Consider the following 20,743-nt stretch of genomic DNA (forward strand, 5'->3'; position numbering starts at 1 on the left):
CAGATAAAATCTTTAAGGAACCACTTAGATCACGAGTTATCACTCCCAGGTAGACAAAAAACATAAGGCTGCACCCATTGACACTTTTTTTTTAACAAGGCTCAGATTCCTCCTTACTATATTACTGCCTCTACTGCTCACAAAAGGGCTAATAGCCAATCAATAGGAGACAAACCCCCTCCAGGTAAGAGGGTGGCGGCTCAAGCGGCCAATCACTAGTGTATTGCTAACGGGCAGGGGGTTACTATCCCACTATGATAGATCACATTGGGATGCCATGGAGGAGTTTCTACAATATCTCCCCGAGGAACACTGTAAAAGGGGTGCAGAAAATCTAGCTGAAGGGTGAACTATCACCAACAATTCAATTAGATGTGTGCTAGATGCTGCTGATACAGCAGCATGCAGTATTAATACCAGCGTCATCATTAGCCGACATGCCTGACTTAGATGCTCAGGCTTTAAACCAGAGGTACAGCAGGCAGTGTTAAACACGCTCTTCGATAAAGAGCACTTATTTGGCCCACAAGCAGATATCAAACTTGAAAAGCTCAACAAAGATAATCAGACTGCCAAAGCTATGGGAACACTCCAAGTCAGCACACACAGGTGTACTTTTCATCACCGGAGGTTCTCAAGAGGACCGTCTTGCACACAAGCAAAGTCCACCTCTCAATTATACTTCAGAGGTTATTATAGAGGTTTCTACAGAGGCAACAATAATAAAGGCAGAGGAAAGCCATTTAGAGGCTCCTCATCCACGACCAAGCAATGACTACATCCACCTGCCACCACCACACATCATTTCTGTAGGTGACAGACTACAACACTTTTACCCATAATGGTCTCAAACTACCACACTTCAATGGGTATTTTCAATTATACAAAATGATTACTGTTTGGAGTTCATATCCACTACGCCAAACATACCCCCTCTTACTCACAGACTTTCTCAAGAACATCTCACTCTTCTCAAAGAGGAAGTACATTCTCTTGTTCTCAAAGAAGCAATAGAACCAGTTCCATTACAACACCAAGGTACTGGAGTTTACTCCCTCTATTTAATAATACCCAAAAAAAGACAAGTCTCTCAGTCCAATCTTAGATCTCAGACCCTTAAACCATTACAGCCTGTCAAAACACTTCCATATGGTCACTCTTCGAGATGTCATTCCCCTTCTGGAAAAGGGCAATGTCATGACAGCATTAGACCTAAAGGACACCTATTTTCACATTCCCATTCATCCAGCACACCGCAAATACCTCAGATTTGTGGTTGTAGGAAAACATGACCAATTCAAGGTCTTACCTTTTGGGGTCACAACTGCTCCCAGAGTATTCACCAAATGTCTTGCAGTAGTGGTCCAACACCTCAGAAGACAACAAGTTAATTTCTTCCCTTACTTGGATGATTGGTTTATCAAGGCAAGCACCCACCAAAAATGTCAACATCACACTCAACTTACAATCGATCTCCTACACACTTTAGGATTCACCATTAATTACCTCAAATCACATCTTCAACCCTTCCAGATACAACCCTATCTAGGAGTGATTCTCAATACACACTTAGGACTAGCATTTCCCAGCTCAGCAGGAATTCAAGCTTTTCAAAGATTGATTGCTCTCTAAACAGAGAACCATTCATACACAGTAAGGGCTTTTGTGCGCCTACTAGGGATGATGGCATCCTGCATTGCCATCGTAACGCATAATAGACCTCATATGCGTCCCCTGCAACAGTTCCTTTCTCGTCAATGGTCTTAGGCACTGGTTCACCTGGAAGATCTAGTATTGTGGGACTGCCAAGCTCATCTATCTCTTCAATGGTGGAACACCACCAACAATATGAAAGGGCGGCCCTTTTTAAACGATGTGCCTCAGATCACTCTCACTACAGATTCCTCACATACTGGTTGGGGAGCTCATCTCCACAACCTCATAGTTCAAGGGCTATGGAATATCACTCAACAGTCCTTACACATCAATTACCTGGAACTCCTAGCAGTCTTCCTAACAATGAAGGCATTCCTTCCACACTTGCAACACAAGGTGGTGTTGGTATGGAGAAACAACATGACTGCCATGTACTGTCTTCAAAAACAGCGAGGGACACAATCGCCTCATCTATCCCATCCTACACAAACAATATGGAAATGGACAATTCATCACCACATTCACATACTGGCACAATATCTCACAGGGATAGACGATCAATTTGCAGACCTGTTAGGCAGGATGCAGTGACAAGTCCACGAATAGGAACTCCACCCACAAGTCCTTCACCAGTACTTCCTAAAGTGGGGAACACCTCAAATAGATTTATTTGCCACACCTCAAAATGCAAAATGCCCAAACTTTGCCTCCAGGCATATTCACCCTCACTTCCAATGCAATGCTCTATAGATGAGTTGGTCAGGAATATTTTCTTACGCTTTTCCCCCTCTCCAACTCATTTCTTTTCTAGTTCGGAAGCTCAGACAATCTTCCCTCACAATGACCCTGGTAGCTCCTACATGGGCACATCAACCATAGTTCACAACACTTCAGGATCTCTCATTAGTTCCACATCAGAAGCTCCCCAACAGACTGGACCTTCTACCATAAAATCAAGGGCAAATAAGACATCCAGACCCCAAAGCCTTCAACCTAGCGATATGGCTCTTGAGGTCACTGAATTTGGGTACTTGCATCTACCACAAAAATGTATGGATGTTCTTAGGGAAGCTGTAGACCCACAGCTAGACATTGTTATGTGGCATAATGGAAACATTTTGTTTGCTATTGCCAATCAAAAAACATTCACCCTCAAACCAATGATTCAACAGATCAGACAGCATACTTCTTTGTCTAGAGTACCTGTTATTAACGCATTTATTTTAAGGACTGAAAACAGTCATTCAACCAAGGGTGCCTCCAGCACCATCCTGGAATCTTAATATTGTTCTCACTAGACTTATGGGTCCTCCTTTTGAGCCACTACATTCCTGTTCGCTACAATTTCTGTCATTGAATGCAGTCTTTTTAGTCACCATCACTTCCCTTAGGCATGTGAGTGAGCTCCAGGCTTTAACCTTGGAAGAACCTTTCTTCCAAATTCACAAGGAAAAACTTGTATTAAGAACTAATCCAAAATTCCTTTCAAAAGTAGTTTCACAATTTCATATACATCAGTCAATAGAATTGCCAGTTTTCTTTCCCAGATTCTGTAGCGGAAAGAGCTCTACACACTCTTGATGTTAAAAGGGATCTTATGTATTATATAGACAGAACCAAACACTGTAGGAAAACAAAACAACTTTTTGTGGCCTTTTCAAAGCCCCATAAAGGAGAAGCTATATCTAAACCAAGTATAGCTAGATGGATAGTCAAATGTATTCAAACTTGCTATCATAAAGCCAAACGACAATTACCTACACCACCTAGAGCACACTCCACTAGGAAAAAGGTGAATCTATGGCATTTTTAGGTAACATACCTACAGTAGATATTTGTAAAGCAGCTACATAGTCTACACTGCATACCTTTACAAAACATTGTGTTAATATATTTACACGCCAGCAGGCAAATGTCAGGCAAGCAGTACTAAAAACACTCATTCAAACAATTGGAACTCCTGCATGCTAGCCATCGCTTGATGGAGGGACTGCTTTACAGTCTATGCATAGCATGTGTATCTACAGCCAGACATGCCATGAACAGATGTCTACTGGTAAGTAACATTTTCTGTAGATTCACATGCGATCTTCCTCCTCCCCAGATGCATGTAATATTGTACATATACTGTACATTGCATGGACATCTTTTCTATCTTTTTTATCTATTCTATCTCTTCCCCATTTCACTCTCACGCTTGTGGAGAAACAATCTAACAAAGGACTACATGTCCATGGGCAGTATTACCGAGATGAGGAGTCACTCGATCCCATGACTCTAAAAGCTTCTTCAAAGTTGTACCACTCCGAACCCAACATTAGATGGCGAGCTTATGCATAGCATGTGAATTTACAGCACTACATGCCATGAACAGATGTCTACTGGTAAGTAACATTTTTCTTGTAAGTGACCCGAAGGAGCACTTCCTCAAGGCCTCAAGAAGCACCTCATCAGTCATCAACAAGGACCCCACAACTCCTCAGGCTTACAAACCCTAAAACAAACAGTTTATCCAGGTCAAAAAGCACATAGTTCTTCACGATTTGTATTTGATATTGTCAATCATCTTACATACTAGACAGCATATTACAGGAAGACTGATGGTTACGCTGATGTAAACCAACATGAGTATCTGACAGCTTAGTTAAGTAGGACTATCAGAAGCAGCAGATCCAACCAACTTTATTTTGTATTTTATAGTTAACATACAAATATAAAAACAGACTCCTTTATTTTCCAAATTACTAAAAAGTATTCAGTAACAAAAAATATTGGAAATTAGTTGCTTGCTGAATAAAACATCTCAAATAAAAAGTGCGCAAGCACTCAGAAAAAAAAAAAAACATGTTTAAAAACCTTGGTATTTGCTGTGAACCAAACAGCCAAGGATAGATTTTCATTATTTCACAATTGTCATTAGTACATTACACCGTATACACATATTTATTAACCTAAAAATAAATCAGCAAACTTTTACCTGATAAAATTAAGTCTCAGATATTTCTTCTAAGGTCAACCTATAAAGTGCATACAAAATTAAAGTGCAGGACATTTTATTTCACATTTGATACAGAAAAGGGAACTTTTCTCGGATTCCTCACTCTAACTTTCGGCCAGCTAGAAATAGAGCGCTCATATAGAGCCTCATTATTAGTGATCTAAGACTGGAAAAATTCCATCAGATTTATTTTTGTAGGTGTGGTACATATTCAACGAGGCTTAGGCACGAGGCAATGCCCAATCTTCTGTTAACATCAACAGCATTACTTCTTGAGCTGTCATCCTTCTCAAATCTCGCAATTTTCTACAAGAGTCACTATCCAAAATCAAGTCATTTAATTCATAAAGCAGAAATGTGGACAGGGGTTGTCAGTATCACGTACATTTTATTATGGGTGGGATTTGGCCATCACAGTCGGGTATAGCTGGAAGTTATTTTCCAGGATCCTTTGAAGCATTTACAAAACAACAAAAGAGCAGATGCAAGATAGATTCAGTCGCAAAATGGCTCCAGCAATACGTCTGCCCTCATTGCATTAGAAGGGGCACAAAATGAGTCTCAAAAATGTTTTTTTGTATTGTTTTGAGTTTACGAATTGTCTGAACCCTAAAACTTTCCTGGGAGAAATTTACGATATTTGCCTGGAAAATATTTTAAAATCAGAGAATCTCCTAAATACCGAAACCAAGCTCATATAATTTAGCATATTAAAATGTGTTTTTTCCCATGATCCAAAGACCACCATTTCCCACAGAACCGTAGGATCATTTGTTTTCACTGCGTTAAGGGAACTATCCCGCAAAGGCCTTTTTTGTTTCAATAGCTCTTTGTATTCTATTATGGACAAGAGACATTTTTGAAAAATATTTCTATGCGAGCTAGACTGTTTCTCTTGCAAACATTGTATTATCTTTATTTTTTAATCAAGCCATGGAGGGTTTGTAGGAAGATATTTGAAAATTCTCAGCTTTTCAGTAAACCTAATGTTTTATGAAGCTGCTGTCCTAAAGACAACAGCTTAGTTTGCTTAATTCTTATTTTACAACCTAGGTCAAGTGCCTCAAACACCATGCTTTCTGAGCTATAAATAAGAGATGAGCTGCTAAGCCATTCCTGAATCCAAATTGCGTTCACACCTTCTTTGAATGCCAATCTGCCAGCTTGCATTAATAAATTAGGAGACAGGACAAAAAAGTATTTTGTTCTGATACTGAGCCTCAGCTGTAGTACAAGAAGTTATTTTTCGCTTGTCAGCTCCTAAGGTACACAGGACATAGAGGTAAAAGTGCACATCAAGACATAATATTTTAATCTTGAATGGGGACCTATAAATAATGCTGGCTTGGGTGCCTGATCAGCTAGTAATCAGTAGGGGGGAGGGTCGCATGGTGCATGCCCGGCCATCACCGTGATCAACATCTTTCCTCTTTTTCCTCTTTTATTAGAACTAATTCCAAACCCGGCTAGACATGAAACTTACATTACATTATCTAGTTCTTCATAAAGAGCTCCCAAAAAACAATCTAGGTGGCATTTTTGCATTAAAATGTCCCACCAGAATTAATTTACAGTTTTTGAGCTTTCATTCACATTTCCCACCCATTATCCATCTCAAGTAAATTGTTAGAGTTCTCCTGTGCTACATGTTTAGAATAACTAGTGATGTGCAACCCAACCAACAGCACATTTGGCTTTTCTCTAGTCATCAACGAGACCCAGTGAGGGTTTAGCTCGATTGGGTCATCATAGCATCCGAACAGTATTGTGCAGGTCAAGCAAAATTCCATTGATAACGATTTAGATTGCAATAGCTTCAGGGGATATTTCTAGCAGCAATGGTTACAAATGTTGTTTTCTCGTTGTAGCATGGTACAACACACAAAGCACAATTCAATAAACAGTAGAGGTAGATGCAGATATTACGTTTTCTGATTGAAGTGGGATTATAATGCTTGGCACAAAATCGTATAACTGATTCTGGGAGAAACTTTGTGTAAATTAATGTGCATTTCAATTTGAAATTAACACGGTCCCTTTGCCAAGACAAGGCAATTTATCACGTAGTATTCATAACGGTCTTAATTTATGAAAAGGAATATGTCAGCTCATGTTTTTATGAAAATATCCTAATCTTCCAGAGTATCCGTACTGAGAGTGTTAGTCCAGTCTACCAGGTTGTCAACTTCTTTTTCCCACTGCTCCTCCTTATGTCTCTTAGTTGACTCCATTTGCGTTGCTATGGACAACGGCAGTGGTTTGTCTGTGGAGTGACAAAGAAAGTGCACATAAGTAATTGGCAACACGTCTATAATAAATATGTTCAATGTTCAATTGGATTGTATTGTAATATGTTCAATTGAAGACATTTACTTAGAAGTGCCTGTTGCATGCTGTTGATTGAACAAGAACACTTTGGGGGTCATTTTGACCTCTGCGGTCTTTTGACAAGACTGCCGAGGGACCGCTGTGCTGAAGACCGCCAGTGGTGGCGATTTTCCGCTCAGCGTATTATGATTGCTGGCAGCCCTCCGTCCTTTTTCGGACAGAGAGCCGCCAGCAGCCATACTGGCAGGCGGCAGGGAAGTGGAGGTTGCTCCACCTCCACCGCCACGTCAACAGAACACCGCCCACGGAATCACATCCTGTGATTCGGCGTGGCGGTGTTCTGTTGACTGTGTGGTGGCGGCGGAGCAGCCCCCATGGATCCCGTCCCCTCCCGGAGGATCAACGGACCAGGTAAGTTGATCGTCCGTTAGGGGAGGAGGGCAGGGGGTGTTGTGTGTTGTGTGCGTGTATGGGGGTGTGTGTATGTAGAGTGGGTGTGTGAGTGCGTGTATGCATGCGGGGGTGTTGTGTGTTTGGAACTGAGTGCGTGTATGTCTGTATGGATGTGTGCGTGTATGTCTGAATGTGGGTGTGTGCGTATGACTGTGTGTGTTGGCATGTATGTTGATGTGTGTGCGGGTATGTGTGTTGGTGGTGCCTGCGTGCATGTCGGGTGTGTATGTGTAATGTATTGGTGGGGAGGGGGGTCCTGCCACCTTTGGGGGTGGCAGGGGTGGTGGGGGGTGTAGGGGAAGGACTCTGATAGTGCTTACCACAGTGGATTTCATGGCGGTTCCAAACCCCATGAAATCCATGGTGGTCAGCCGGGTCATGATACAGCCGGCAGTATTGTGACGGCCGCCGGGCTGGAGACCCAGGTCTCCAGCCCAGCGGTCATCTCCGCCCTGGCGGTCGGGACGGAGAAGTGGCGGATGACCATGGCGGTAACCGCCATGGTCATAATTTCAAAATTTTTACCGCCAGCCTATTGGCGGTAAGACCGCCGCTTCTCCGCTGACCGCCAGGGTCGTAATGACCCCCTATGTAATGATTGGTCTTAAGCTAAAACAAAACTCATTGCAAGAGGTCACCGTGCCTGCATTCACACATATGTCAGATATACTGTAAAAAAAAAAAATTCTTAAATGAAAAGAAATGCCACTACATGGTGATTGTCTATCATGCATGCCTACAAATGGCAACTACCTTGGAATGTTTTTTGTTAGCTTAAGGTTACTTATTCCCAGATGGCTATCGTACATACAGGCGGCCCTTTTGGAATGCTTTATAAATAATTTTTACTTGGCTGCCCATCTCTGTACCCTTGGGCAGAGCTAGGAGTGTGTGGGGGTCTGGGGTAAGTTGTTGCTGGGATGTGTCTTATTATTTAATAAACAGGGCAAGGCAGGAAATTAGTGGAAAGTGATAGAGAGAAAATAGTGCCTCATGCTTGCCATGCAAAGACTCATGTCAGCCATGAAAGGTCTTATTCACCTAATCAAAATTCAATGAGACAGAAATGATCCTTAGCAGTACAAACATAGAAGTGTGGAGTAAAGCCATCTAAGTGAAACAGACAAGAAAGATTAGGAATTGTGTGCAAGGGGTGGACACGGAGCACACTCTAAGCCTACATTGGATACCAAAGGTTTGTTTGCCAACAGGTAGCTGAAGTGGTCTGTAGGAAAAACACTCAAAAAGGAGAACATCAAAGTAGGAAGGCCGAAACTGGTCTTTGGGATGCTTGTGTTCCAGTTCAGAAAGGGCTTGGCTTGGCAGTTCGATGTGGACTGTTTCTAATGGAGCAGGAGCACAGCTGACTTGCATATAGCTGAGTCTAGAAATGAATTGGTCAGAATGCTACCCCAAACAATTGCCAATGATTAGACTAATTTGAAGTACTCCTCCCATGAATGTTTATGTGCTTGGCTCATTTATGGTAAACATGACTTATTTTTCACCATAAGACTATAGCTCAGAGCAAATGAGAAGGCAGAAAAAGGAGCTGAACAGAGAAAGAGAAGGATAGGAAAAGAATGGCAAAGGAAAAAAACAGAATGGAAATTAAATTGCAAGAGCGAGAAAGGTGGTATAGTCTGGTGGAATAAAGAAGCATGAGGTGGAATCAAGATTGGGAAGCCTTGGTATTAGGCAACCCTGGGCAGCATTTTTGCAGGCTCCTAAAAAAAACGTTTAGCTTCTGTGCCTATTTGTATTTATTTATTATAAATAAAGCTCAGCATGGGAAGCGTGGCCAACAAAATGGCCGAGCGGCAGCACCAGTAGCACGCTCTGGGCCGCAATACCATGATCCTACACATCCTGTCATCCCTGGACCCTCCTTGGCTCCCACCGTTGTGGAGAAATAGTTTAAGGTTTCGGCAGATGGGCGGGGTGAGGCATTGGATGTTAAAAGGGACTGTGGCTACGTCCTTCTTTTTGCCCAAGGACGCCGGAGGCCTAACACGGACTTCGTGAGTGACAAGAGCTGGTGTGCCGCCTTACATCAGATCAGAGGCGCCTGGGGGACTATGGCTGTTAGTTGTGCCTTGTCCTCCCCCCCCCCATCCTAACGAAGACAGCGGGGAACAGGGTGAATCGCTCCCCTGGGAGGCTGCGAAGAGAGCAGCCCAGAGTTACTTCCCTGAGAGAGGCCTAGTGGGGAAGAGAGTGGCCCGTTGCATGGGCCTTGCAGGGGAAGCCAGGATAATCCTCACTGAATGGCTATGTGTGGTAAGGCAAGACGCGCACTGCACTGATCAGGAGACTCTGGAGGGTGCCTGTTCTAACTGTGCCTGTTAACAGTGGCAGAGAAGTGGCAAGGCCCCTGGGAGATGTTGTGTGGGCGGGACTGGCCCCAGAGAACTCAGGCTGCCTCCTAGAGCTGCAGGCACGCGTGAGAAAGTGCCCTTCACTGTGAGCACTCCTAGTGAGAAGTATAAGCTGGAGGAGTGTGATAAACGCTTTACTTGGTCCAACGAGTGGGGCAGGTGTTGCCTCCCTGTCCCGATATCCATTGCTCGTTGGCTTTTCCTCACCCCCCCCCCCCCCCCCTCCGACAAGAGGTCCGGCTGGAGGCGTTTGCTGTGCATTTTTAGACTGATCTAGAAACTTGGAGTGCCGGTTGAGGAGAGGTCGGGTGAAAAGTTGGTTAAAGCGCTCCCCCACTCTACACCTGCAGCAGAAACCCCCTGGGAGTAAGGTAGTCTCCCCCCAGTTCAGTCATGGTCCCTTGGTACTGAACACTGATCACAGCGCGATCCAACCCATACAGTGGGTGGAATTGAAGGGTCTTCACAGATCTGGTGGTCTGAGGGTGCGTAGGCTGACCTGGACAGAGGTGGATCCAAGGTGAGCAAGGGGGGGACATACAGGTTCTGCTGGATTGACACGCATCACTGGAGTTGGTTGATGGTCACCACTAAAGCGGAATTAAGTTGTTGGAGCAGAGTGGACACTGAGATAAAAGTGAATCTTCACCTCCCCATCCCCCTCAGATCTGATTCTCCTAAACTATCACTAATTAGTCACTGTCCTTGAAGGCTGATCAGATAATTATTTACACAGAGGGTGGGAAATGCAGCCTGTGGGGCATACTATCTGGAGTGCTGCGCTTGAGGTGGGGTGAGGTGCTCTGACCCCTTCCTCACAGTGAGACGACACAGCATGGGCAAGGACAAAGTGGCAGGGGTGCCAAATAAACAAAAATGGATTGCTTTACAGTGCAGGGCACAAGCGGAAGCAGCAAGTCGTGGATTGCAGGGTCGCACAGACCCCAGCGGAACCTTCCAGGGCACAAATTCTCTCAGCCATAGAAGCAACAGGGCAGGCAGTGCAAACAAAAATAGAAGCCATAGCATTAGAAGTGAATCTTCTCAGGGCAGACGTGTGCAAGGTCGTTGAGAGGTCCGTGGAAACAAGAGGGCCAGGTGAAAGAAGTGTGTGAAGAAATAGCCAGGCTGGGGGCCACCGTGACAGCACTTGAGACACGCTCCAGGAGGATGTAGGCCCCCATTGAAGATGCAGAAGTTTGCGCCTGCAGATGCAACCATAGATTTGTGGGCTTCCTTAAGGGAATGGAGGGAAGGGGGGCAAAAGCCTTCCTTGAAGGATGGGTAGAAACGGCTCTACCCATGGCGGACCTCTCTAAATTCTTTGCAGTTGATCGAGACTGAAATTAGATTTTACAAATGATTAGGAAACATGGAGACCCGCAATATGAGAATTGCACCATTTGTGTTTTCTGACTACAACAGAGCTGTGGAGTAACAGAGGCAATCCTTCAGGGGGGTGAAACAAAAACTTAAGGCAATTGGTCTGAAACACGTTACTATACCCCACCAAATTAAAAGTGATCCCCGGAGGCCGCACACATTTCTTTATGACACCGGAGGAAACCTGGGCCTGGCTGGAGAACAGAGGTCGGCCTCGCAGCAAGACCCAACGAACGAAAGCTTCAGGAGCTACGCCTCGTAGACGGAGCAGGAGACGAAAGAGATTGCCCCCAGCGAAAGGGTGATGGTTCGACCGGATGGCTCCCTGGACCTGGAATCGTGGAGACTGGAGCAGGAGAAGGCCAGGGCACTAGTCGAGTCTGTCACCTGTGTCGCGACGTCTAGTGCGGCATCGGACCAGCAGGACAGCCCCGGTCAAAAACCTGATGATACAGAGGAAATGTGAGGTGCTAAGACATGAAACAACTATGACAGCTTGAGGGACTTCTTCGCGTCGATCGGTTGCGGGCGGTGCAGAGTTATGGACTTTGTGGTCGGGTTCAGCTGAGCAACAGTGATGCATCATATAAGATTAGAATGCAGGGGTACACAGTCTGAGGGTTATATTAGCCCATCTGTGAACACGGTGACTGTGGAGGAATCACTGGATTGCACAGGTGGGCGCCCTGGAGGGCTCTAGGGGTTCTTGAGTAGGGGCCAGGAGGACTGTTGAAAGCCAAATTCACCCCTCCTCAATCCTGTTTCTTTCCTCCTCAGTTACATTTTTGCCCCTTATTCTACCTAATTTGACCTCTTCCTCTGTCTTTTACCTCTTTCTTTCTTGATTTCACACCGGGTGTGAGAGACAATTACAGGGTGTTGTAGGCAGTCACTAGGAGTGGGGGGTGAGCTTGCCAAGTGTTGGGCTGCCCTCCTTCCCTGCAGCTGATTATATGATCGGGACCCAGTGCCTCGCAGTTTCAGCATAAACAAGTTACAATGGAGATTCTTTGTTTCCTGGATTAAATGGGTTGGTCAATTTATGATTGGGAAAATGACAGTTAAATGTAGAAGTGTTTACCTGGGGAGGGTGGTAGTTTGTTACTATTTTGTTTTGAGTAAAAGTAGTGCATGAGTAAGGTGTGACGAGCGGAGGGGAAGGGAGATGAGGGTGCGCGAGATGTGTGTGATTGTGTGTGAGTGGTACCCCTTAAGATATGGCTAAGCCAGTGCTTATGATGACGTGGAACGTGAGAGGCCTGAACACGTTTCTCAAAAGGTACAGGATGCATATATCTCATATCATCATGCGCTAACATAGTGTTCCTTCAGGAAACACATCTGCTGGAGGCTGAAGCTCAGAAGCTTCATAGGAAATGGCGTGGGCAATTGTATTACTCTACTTACTCATCCTACACTTGTGGAGTGTCTTTATGGGTGGCCCCAAGAAACTCCTTCCATTTGCATGGACATGTGGCTGGGAGATATGTACTGTTACATGGTGTGCTAGGTGGAAGGGAAATATGTTTGATGAATATATATGTCCCTAACACCGATGATGGGGAGTTTTTTCAAGCACTAGAAACCGAGTAACTACCTTATACGGGATTACCTACAATATGTGTGTGGAATTTTATTTGTATTTTAGATGGTCAACTGGACAGACACCCACCACGTGTAGACATGAAACCTTGCATGTCAGCTGGGTTGCCTGAAATAATGAATAGGCTGCAGCTGCTAGATGTGTGGAGAGAAATGCATCCTACAGTTAGGGAATATTCCTAATATTCCCCAGCCCACATAGCCGGCTAGATCGCTTCCTGCTCACCAATGATGGAATCCTTAATGTGGTGAAGACGAACCACCAGGTGCGCTTGCTTTCTGATCATGCTCCCTTGCTGATGGAGTTCAGAGTGAGGGGCCATAGACCCCGTGTTCCATTATTACAGTTACTACCTGAAGCAATGGGTGACCCAGAATACAATACGGGTATGAGTGAGACTCTCGTCAGCTTTTTTAATATGAACTGGAACACGGCCCAAACGAGGGGCGCAAGGTGGAGGGCATTGAAGGTGGTAATTCGTGGAGTTAGCCTCAATAAAACGTATGGTATTAGAAAGAAACTCGTGGAGGAGCTGGGAGACCCAGAATGACGGATTACAGTGCTGAAGGGACAAGCTAAGGATAATGAGGGGGGAGGCCAATCGTTAGCAGAGGCACATAGGAAGGTAGCAAACCTCTGGGAAAGATTAGACTGCCATGTCTAGAAGTACTATAGACAGCGCCTGCATAGGGAAGGAGATAGATCAGGGCGCATGCTAGCTTGGTTACTTAAAAGGGAACACCCATCACCACTTATACTGGCCCTTCAGGGACCTAATGGCACCACCGTAATGAGTCAGGTGGCTATAAAACAATTTTTGTGCGACCATTTGGCTTTCATATATAAGGCCTCAGAGAGCGCTAATGCGAAGGAGGTGGTGGGGTTTGTGGCCCAACAGAATCTTCCCCAGCTGACAGTAGCGCAGGCGGAAGTCCATGGAGCTGCACCCAGGCTGGAAGAACTGGGGGAGGCACTCAGGGATATGGCTAAAGGGAAATGTCCAGAACCGGACAGTCTTCTTGTAAAATAATATCAGATGAATTCCGCTAGTATGCTACATGCCCTCCTCAAGACGATACTAGAGGCAAAGGAAGCAAGAGAACTCCCGCTCCATATGAGGGAAACCATTATAATTATGCTCCCAAAACCGGAGAAAGATCCTACCGATCCAGGTTCGTATAGGCCGTTATCTATGCTCAATGTGGATGTGAAACTGTTAAAAAAAAGTGCTGGCGCTTTGATTACATAGGGTAATTACACACTTAGTTCCAAAGGACCAATGTGGCATTATGCCGGGACGTGGTACACATATGCATTTGTGGTATCTATCACATGTGATGCACGCCACACGAACCTTAGGGTGGAAATGATAGCTTTAGACATCGAGAAGGTGTTCAACACCCTCTCCTGGACTTATCTATTGGAAGTGTTCCGGCAGATGAGGCTTGGAAAGGACTTGGTAGCCTGGGTGCAACATTTGTATAGGGCACCCACAGTGCGAGTGTGAGTGGGGTCTGAGATCCCAGAAGCCTTTAACACAGAACGGGGCACACAGCAGGGCTACCCACTGCCCCGCTCCTGTTTGCCCTGGCTATGGAGCCATTGGCGACATACCTCAGAGAACAAATAAGGGAATGAGTGGGAGACGGGACCCATATTGTGTCCATGTATGCTGATGACACACATGTATATCTGACGGAGCCGGAATGTTCCATACCCCGCCTACTGCAACTAATCGTGAATTTTGTTAGGATGTCAGGTTTTGTAGTCAATCACCACAAAACAATATCATACCCACTGGCATCATTGGTTGCCCATACCGCTGAGGAGCTCCCGGAAGTGGACTTGCATTGGGAGACCGGGGCTTTCAGTACCTGGGCCTACAGATAAGGCACAATGGGCACCTTCAGTATGAACTGAATAATGGCAGGGTACTTGGGAGGGACTACAAAACTCAGTCCGCTTTTGGATTATATTGCCTTTATCTGCCATTAGTAGGGTGGCTTTAGGCAAAATGGTGCTATATGCCCTGCTATTTCTACACCATGCAAAATCCATTCTGCATATTGCTGGTAGCAGTGTTCAAAACTATAGATGAGAGCTGCTAGTGAAGTTGGTCTGGGCAGGAAAGAGGAGTAGAATCAGCCTAGATATCCTGAAACTGGACTTGGACCAAGCTGGCCTCTGGCTCCCAGACCTTCATCTGTATTACCTTGTGGGTTTATTACAGTATGCTGCGATGTGGTATGCTGAAGGTCCCAACTGGGAAAAGGACTTGCTGTCTGGCCCCACCGGAACAATGAAACTACACCTTATGATATGTGGTAAGAGGCACCGATGATAGTTAAAAAGGTAACCCAGGATTGGGAGAGAGCGATTCGACTGGTCCTGCAGGGTGCACCCTATGCTAAACTCCTCCCGCTTTGGTAGTTGCACCCCTTCCAACACATCCGGGAATCCATGGATGTCACCCCATGGTTAGAAGGGGGTGCCGTACTGCAGGCGACCTGTACATTAACTGCACCTTCATGTTGCCGGAAGAGATAGAAGTCTATTACGGGCTGAGTCAGCAGCCACAATTCTTACACTACCTGAGCATATCCCGCACTGTGCGGGAGTATGGAATACCTATCTGGAGGGGCCAGAACAGTCCTGGGTCATCCAACTGATCCCTAGACCCTGACTCCTTACCGGCGATAATATCCCGCTATAAAACAGCCCTAAAAAACTATAGCTGGCCGAATCTCACATGGAAGCGTACCTCCTGGGAAGACACACTGGAATGAGAATGGGTTTTTTCTTTTCTTTTTGAGTACCTCAGATGTTTAAAAAAAAAAAAAAAAAAAATGTTTATGGCTTAACATGGTGGCCATATGCTTCCAATAAAAGTAACCATTACATGTAAACAGAAAGGTACCAGTACTGACATACCCTTTTCACTTTAAATGCATATCACTATCAAATTGGTTCTTAAAAGAAAAAGGGAGCACACTGTCTTGCATTCAAGCGGAAAAAAAATTGCTGGAGTATGAGGCAGTGTGCTCCCTTTTTTCTTTTTGTCCAATGACTGCTCCCTTGAGCTAACGAGCTGATCTCTGGTGAGGCACCTGTGCGCCAGTGAGTGGTACATAAACCTGAGAAGACTTTTGGCTGCATTTCAAGCAACCCCACAGACTTGGCTGCTCTCTTCTGATGACGGGCTAAACCCAGAAACACACGTCCAGAGAAACACAGCACTTGCTGCACCTACTATGTTGAAAGACTTCTGATTACTTTTTCAACACCAAACGAAGTGACTGCATTTACCATGATGCGCTGGGGCTAACTTTTTGCTGGAGTGTGAGGCAGTGTGCTCCCTTTTTTCTTTTTATCAAATTGGTTCTTATTCGTACATTGAGAAAATACTATTAATATGGAATTACTAGGGGCGTGGCTTGGCCACCGGGCAAGATGGCCGTCACATTGTGAGGCTCTGCCGGGGCCGGGCAACTTATGCGACATAATTTATCCTACGGGTGGCGGTGAAAGGAGCGGACTCCCCCCCGGAGACTCCAGCGAGGCTGCGCGAGCCGGTTTTGGCTGCTGCAGGCGCCCAGGGACTGGAGGTGCGCTGAGGGGCCTGGCGCCGGCTGTCTCCCGCGCGCGCCGACTCCTTCGGTGTGCGCGGAGGGGAGGGACGCTGCGGCCTCCCTCGATCGAGGGGAAAGAAGACGGGGCGCGGAAGCCCCCCAGGGGAGCCTGATCAGCGGCTGTTTCGGGCCGCGGCTCCCCCCACCCTCCACTTCTTTTGCAGATTGGCTCCCGGTGCGTGCTGCGGCTTGGGGATTCCCTCCGGGCTTTCTGGTCCCCGGGCCCCCGGCGGGAGCATGCGGGGCCCGGCTGATAATAAGCGCTTTCTGAGCGCGCGGAGACTGGAGGAGGTGAGGGCCTGAATACAGGGCCTGTTGGAGGATTCGCCTGGTGGTCCCCGGTTCTTCCCCCTGCTGCCTACATACGAACATTGTTGGTGCCCTGCGGACCGCTTCTGGAGCCCTGCATTGTACTGACGGCATAGAACCAGGTAGGGGGCGGAGCGGGGTGTGGGACGGGGGTCGGAGGCTCTGGCTGGTACGGCGCCGTGCTCCTGAGGTCCCCCCACCTGGCTCGTGGAGCTTAAACATCCTGGTTCTGAAAACTGGTGGCCGGCTGACCCCCCCACCCCCCCCCCCCTTGGGCTGTGTGAAACCCCCCTGCTGCTGGTGGGGCTTGTGGAACTCACATACTGAAACCGATTGACTTGGGAGATGAAGAGACTGTCCGGTACACCTGGGGGCCGCCTGGTAAACTGGTGAGGAGAACGAAGTAGCTGGCCAGGTGTTTTTCTGGAGACAGAGACCCGTAGTCTTGGATAGGTGCATTTGGACTGTGCTAGTTACACTATTCGTGTAATACTGCAAGATGGGCAAGGCAGATAAGCGGCAGGCTAAACTCTCCTTCTCTGGAGGAGAAAAACGCGGGCCCCCCCCCCGCCTCCCAGACTGGAGAGGCAGACGCCGAGGGGGAGTCTCCAGAGTTGTCTGTGAGATCCATGTTCATGGAACTTAAGACCAGCTTGGCTGGGATAGACGCTAAGCTGGACCATGTATCGGAGCGGCTTGACCGCATTAGAGCCCGGGTAGATGACCACGATGCTAGGTTTGAGACTCTGGAGACTCGCACATCTGAGATAGAGGATGCGCGCAGTGGCGATAGAGAACAGATTGCACAGATGGAGCGTCTCCTGGAGGTGATACGAAACAAAAACGAGGATTTGGAGGCCCGGTCCCGACGTAACAACATCCGTATCGTGGGGCTGCCGGAGGCAACTGACATGGGTCGCATGGAGGACTTTGTCGAGAATATGTTACAAGAGCTGTTTGCTGGTGAGCTCACTCGGCTGCTGGTGATTGAGAGGGCACATCGCTCCTTGGGGCCTCGGCCCCCTCCTGGCACTCCTCCACGCCCAATTATTGCACGACTATTGAATTACAGGGACCGAGATACTGTGCTCCGGCTAGCTAGGGAGAAAAGTCCTCTGGTATATAAGAACTCCGAAATTAACTTTTTTCCCGATTATACCCCAGGTGTACAAGCCCAGAGGCGGGCTTTTCTACCGACAAAGCGCCTGCTCAGCCAGGCTGGAATCGGGTTTGCTCTGTTATACCCAGCCAAATTGAGGGTGCGACATGAAGGCAAAGTGCTGTATTTCTCGGATCCAAAGCAGGCGACCAAGTTTGCTAGACGATTACCTAGGCAGCGGGGGGCGGGGACGCCGGGGGGGGTGGGCTCTGAGGACGCCTCTCTCAATGACAATGATTAAGTGACATGTGTGGGACTCCATTATGTTTGAGGCTGTGGGGGCGTGTGGGTCCGCTCCTCGATCTGGCCCCTGATGTGTAGCTGTTGCTTGCCCGTGGCCCCTCTCCCCTAGACATCTGGGTGGAGGGTTGCATGGCTGGCTTCTGCCCCCACGGATGAGTCCGGTTATTTCCTGTTTTATGCCTGCAGTGTGGGCTTTAGGGGTGGTTAGATGGGACACTACGAGGGTCCGATTGGGGGGCCTGGGTGGGTGGTGGGAGGATGGGGCTAATTGGGAAAGGTTCCTGGTTCCTTTTTTGTTAAGTTCTTGACAGGTGGAGAGCTGTGTCCATGCGCAGTGTTGTATGACTGTGGTTCAGGATGGGGGATGATGTTACCTCCGCTGTGAGATGCTGGACATGGAATGTGCGGGGACTTAATGATAATCGAAAGGCCCGGCTGGTGATGGCTTATGTTAAGCGGCATGGTATTGACATCTGTATGTTACAAGAAACGCATCTGATGGTGTCGACAGCTGGTAGGCTGAAAGCTGGCTGGGCTGGGGAGGCTCACCATTCTACATACTCTAGCTACGCTCGTGGGGTTGCAATCATTATCCGTAAGGGGCTGCAGTGGCGCACGCGCGAAATTATTTCTGACCCCAATGGCAGATACGTAATACTGAGTGGAGTGCTACTGGACAGGGCTTGCCGGCTAGTGGCAGTATATGGGCCAAATGTGGATGACCCGGAGTTTTTCCTGGAGGTATGGCGCCAAGTAGAGTCGCTGGGAGCTGGAGCTGTGATTTGGGGCGGGGATTTTAATGTAGTCCTAGATGCTTGGCTGGACCGGGAGAGTGCGGCCAGGATGCAACATGTTTCTTCAGCAAGATCATTGACAGCAGTAATGGATAGCGGTGCGCTGGTAGATCTGTGGAGACAGATACATATAGGAGTACGGGAGGGCACCTGCTTGAATTACTTCCATAGTAGTTGGTCCCGTATTGATAGATGGCTGGGCACTAGAGATGTAGAGGCTTGGACTAGAGCAATAGACCATCTTCCCCGTACGCTGTCAGACCACTCACCGGTGTTATTAGACCTGCGATACCTTGTGAGCTGCAACCGATGGTGCTGTGGCGGTTGCCCAGTGGTGCTCTCCGGGATGACATCTTCCGAGAGGAAGTACGAGAGGCTGTTCGGTTATTTTTTTAGGAGAATCGAGGTTCGGTGGACTCCCCTGGTACTGTATGGGAGGCATTTAAAGTGGTTATCCGGGGGGTGTGTCTTGCAAAACAGCATGGGATAGTGAAAGCTTTAAGGCAGGAGATGGCTGATATCGAAAGGAGGCTTGGTGATCTGGAACGGCGCTTAGAGGCGACATGGTCAGGCGAGGTGCTTGCCGAGATCAGGCGTGAGGTGTCACTATATGAGGAGGCCTCTCTACGAGAGGTTTGCTTCCTGGGGAGACATGCGCAGGCCCGCAGGTATGGCGAGGGTGAGAGAGCCGGGAGGACACTAGCGGGATTATTGCGTAGCCCCTGGGCCAGTAATTACGTTACTGAGGTATTAGATACTGAGGGGGGCAAGGTGACTGGAACGGAAGGCGTGCTGCAGGTATTTGCAAAAAATTTCTCGCAGCTATACGCGCCTCCGGTGGGTCTCAGGGAGGCAGATACGAAGGAGTATTTTGAGAGCATTGCGTTAGTATGGTTTGAGGAGGCACACAGGATGTATATGGATATGCCGTTCACAGTAGAGGAGGTGGCGGCGGCGATCCAAAGCCTACCCGGGGATAAGGCTCCGGGCACCGACGGTTTAACCCCTGCCTTTTATAAAGAATATGTGGACATCCTTGCTCCTTATTTGCTGGAGGTGTATGAGGAGTCTATGACGACTGGGTCGCTTCCGACCTCCCTCCGGGAGGCCTTAATAATAACTGTCTTGAAACCGGGGAAGGACCCGACACGATGTGATTCGTATCGCCCACTTTCTATGATAAACATTGATAACAAGATTCTCGCAAAAATGATAGCGACTCGACTGCAGCCACTACTCTCTAGAATGGTGCTTCCGGATCAATCGGGCTTTATTCCCGGGAGATCCACGAGCCATAATTTGCGTACTTTCTTCGCGGTGCTGGGATCACTAGAGACAGGCGATGAGGTAGCTGCAGTGTTTCTCGATGCGGCTAAGGCCTTTGATTCCCTGGCCTGGGAATATATGTTTGCACTTCTGAACCGAGTGGGTCTCAGCGCGCGTTTTGTGAACTGGATCAGGTTGTTGTACACCCTGCCTACTGCCAGGCTGCGCCATAACGGTGGTATATCGGACCCATTCCTGGTTTCGCGGGGTACGCGACAGGGCTGCCCGCTGTCTCCGCTTCTTTTCGCGGCTGCAATGGAGCCCCTGGCGGCAGGACTGCGACAGAAGTATAGTAATAGCAGCCTACAGTTCCGGCAACGCCCTATCTTGATATCTTTATATGCAGATGATATCGCGATATACGTGCGCAATCCTGGGCAAAATTTAGATATCTTATTAGATGAAATTGTTCGCTTTGGGAACTTTTCTGGGGTCACTATTAATTGGTCGAAATCAATGATCTTGCCACTAACCCCTAGCGTGG

At 47.3% G+C, this 20,743-nt stretch overlaps 1 protein-coding gene across 1 annotated transcript in view; it reads right to left on the bottom strand.

The window, feature by feature from the left end:
- Positions 1-4,323: 4,323 nt before the first annotated feature.
- UBE2U (ubiquitin conjugating enzyme E2 U) overlaps positions 4,324-20,743 on the bottom strand; it is a 355,949-nt gene continuing 339,529 nt past the window's right edge. The window contains exon 11 of the mRNA XM_069232516.1: positions 4,324-6,917. Within this exon, the coding sequence (XP_069088617.1) occupies positions 6,784-6,917 (134 nt within the window). The 3' untranslated portion in view covers positions 4,324-6,783. The remainder of the gene's footprint in view (positions 6,918-20,743) is intronic.

The sequence above is a fragment of the Pleurodeles waltl genome, chromosome 4_2, assembly GCF_031143425.1.
Source record: "Pleurodeles waltl isolate 20211129_DDA chromosome 4_2, aPleWal1.hap1.20221129, whole genome shotgun sequence".
In the NCBI taxonomy this organism is placed as follows: Eukaryota; Metazoa; Chordata; class Amphibia; order Caudata; family Salamandridae; genus Pleurodeles; species Pleurodeles waltl.